At 43.0% G+C, this 2,440-nt stretch overlaps 1 protein-coding gene across 1 annotated transcript in view; it reads right to left on the bottom strand.

Moving 5' to 3' along the window:
* GLG1 (golgi glycoprotein 1) overlaps positions 1-2,440 on the bottom strand; it is a gene marked incomplete at its 5' end in the record, with an annotated part of 79,545 nt that overhangs the window by 14,446 nt on the left and 62,659 nt on the right. The window contains 2 exons of the mRNA XM_019505298.1: positions 851-971; positions 1,917-2,024. Of these exons, the coding sequence (XP_019360843.1) occupies positions 851-971; positions 1,917-2,024 (229 nt within the window). The remainder of the gene's footprint in view (positions 1-850; positions 972-1,916; positions 2,025-2,440) is intronic.

Genomic DNA, 2,440 nt, shown 5'->3' with positions numbered 1-2,440 from the left:
GAGCAGCAGTGGTGGTATAGACATAGCTCCCAGCTGCCTGACCCTGGAGTAGCACAGGGAAAGTTCCCTGCTGCTCATGCACCAAAGCTACCTAGCCCATGCTGGACCAGAGCCAGGTTGTTCTGACCCATGGCCTGTAAGGTTGCTGGCCACTGTTTTAAGGGGCAATAAATTTTGACTATTGTAGGGGAATTAAAGAGTTGGTATTACATATCCAAAGTATAGCACACTACAACTTACTGCATATTTTATTTAAGAAAACAGGTGACTTGTTTTAACTCCTATGTTCTTAACTCTCACTAAAAAGTCAGGTTCAGCTCAAGACATCACAGAAAGATCAGCTTGAGCCCATGCAGCCTGTCAGAAGTCTCACTTGAATTAGATGGGCTGATTTATTTGGAAAGGTTGTCCATATAAAGGCACTATCAGATGAATCCTTTGCAATATTTTGTGTTCCATGGATGTTGTGTGTTCACCCAGAGTCAGGTTAAAAGGGTCATCAACTTGGTCAACCAGCATAGTCTTGCATTACATGGGACAGAAACATAACTCTTTCTGTAACTAGTGTGAATTAACCCTGGTCCAAGAGGAGTATGTTAACAAAAAGCTGAATGCACAAGATCTAAACCAGCTTACCATCATTTACCAGAACTTTTAAGCAAGACATCCAAACTCAGACAGCAAAGACCCTTTGCTGCCATAAAGGTGGCTGTGCACTTCTTTCAAGCAGCCACAAAAAACTGACAGTAGTACCTGTTATTTAAAAGAACCTCAGACACTTCCAAGTTGGATCCAAATTTTAGGTCATCATTGAGCAGGGAGATCATATAAATGAAGCACCAACACTTACGGCGTCCTCTCCCTGGTGGGATGGCAGCACAGTGGTGTTTGATGTCTAGGGCACAGGCTGTGTGCAGCACTGGGTCAACAAATATGTCCGCTTTGCTCTCCTTTAACATGTTGAGCACCTCCTGTGGAATATTACAGATGCACATTAAAAGGATGGAGAACAAAGCCAGTGCTGCGTCATGATTGAGAATTATAGTCTTAAATAGGGAACACAGAGAACAATCCTTTTGTAGGCTGGATTAAAGATCCTGCTGTAAGATCAGCATGGTTCAATTCACCACATACATGCTGTAATCTACAAGTCAAAGCCATGACTTGACAGGACTCATTAGGCAGTTGGGGGCAGCCTGCACAGCTTTTTGCTAGTGTCAGTCTGTACCCAAGGCACTGGGGACTGAAAACATCAGTAGGCTGTCTGGGTCATTAACTGAGACAACGGCAGTAATGAGTGTGAGGATGCAAGACAACAGACAATAGTGGAACACACCATATATTAGGCTTGAAGGCCACTGACAGATCTGTGGCAAAGCCTAGTACCAAAAAGTAAAGGATACTGCCAAATTAAGAAAAAGGTGAACTGGAATTCTGCACAGTTGTGGCTTCACACTACAACAAACCCTTGTGTGTCACAAAATGAGTCATTTCCGTAAGTGTTTACATCTGTCAGGAGCATAGCCACTTTGGGTCTTGTTCAGTTTAAGAGATATTGAGCTTACCAATATCAGGGAAGAGCATCAGGGGCTAGGCAAACAAATGTTCACCAAAGCACCCCAGGGGAAAACCAGGAACAATGGTCATAAATACCTAGAAGGTTTCAGACCGGATATAAGGAAAAACTTCATGGTTTGTGTGACCAGACTCTGGAATAGACTCCCAGTGGCAGTGGTGTAGGCAACCTACCCTGGAGATCTTTAAAAGGAGACTGGATGCACATCTTGCTGGGGTTATTCAACTCTAGCAGTCTTTCCTGCCCAGTGCAGGGAGGGCAGAAGGGGGAGGAGATGGACCCAGTGATTTCATGAGGTCCCTTCCAGCCCTAAACTTCTGTGAAATGTTATTTTCCTTACCTTTTTACACATTTCAGCTTTAATTTTGAGCAGATTAACTTTCAGACATTCTTCCACCTGTCCAGTTTGTTCCTGAGCTGCTGCTTCCTCTGCACACAGGTTGGTTATCTTTTTAGAGAAAAAAAAAGATTACAATTTCAGTATGAAGAAAGTTTTGTAATGCAGGCTTTCCACTTCTGGGGGCACTTTTATGCTGCCATGAGAATCTATTATTCTCTAGCCACATCCTGTAACACAGTATGAGATATACACAGTATGAGATTTGCATCCTAGATTTTGTGAGTTTGTACATGAATTAATACAGCAGCACTTATGGGTAACGCCCTGCTAGACCTGCCTGACATCCTGGAGAATGTGCAGAGGAAAACCAATATTTTACACGAGTCTTAAACAGAATGGTTGATGAAATTATTCTTGGTTAAAGGAACCGACAAAGTACTAGAATTGCTTTCCAAAAACATTCCTGTTAGTCTGCAATCCTACAACAATAGACTTTTTTTTTTTTTTGGGGGGGGGGGGGGGGG

This window comes from Gavialis gangeticus, unplaced genomic scaffold, assembly GCF_001723915.1.
Source record: "Gavialis gangeticus isolate Ggan-Ray unplaced genomic scaffold, GavGan_comp1, whole genome shotgun sequence".
Classification (NCBI taxonomy): domain Eukaryota; kingdom Metazoa; phylum Chordata; order Crocodylia; family Gavialidae; genus Gavialis; species Gavialis gangeticus.
Note: the sequence above shows the minus strand (reverse complement) of the source record. Positions and strands in the feature narration are given on the sequence as shown.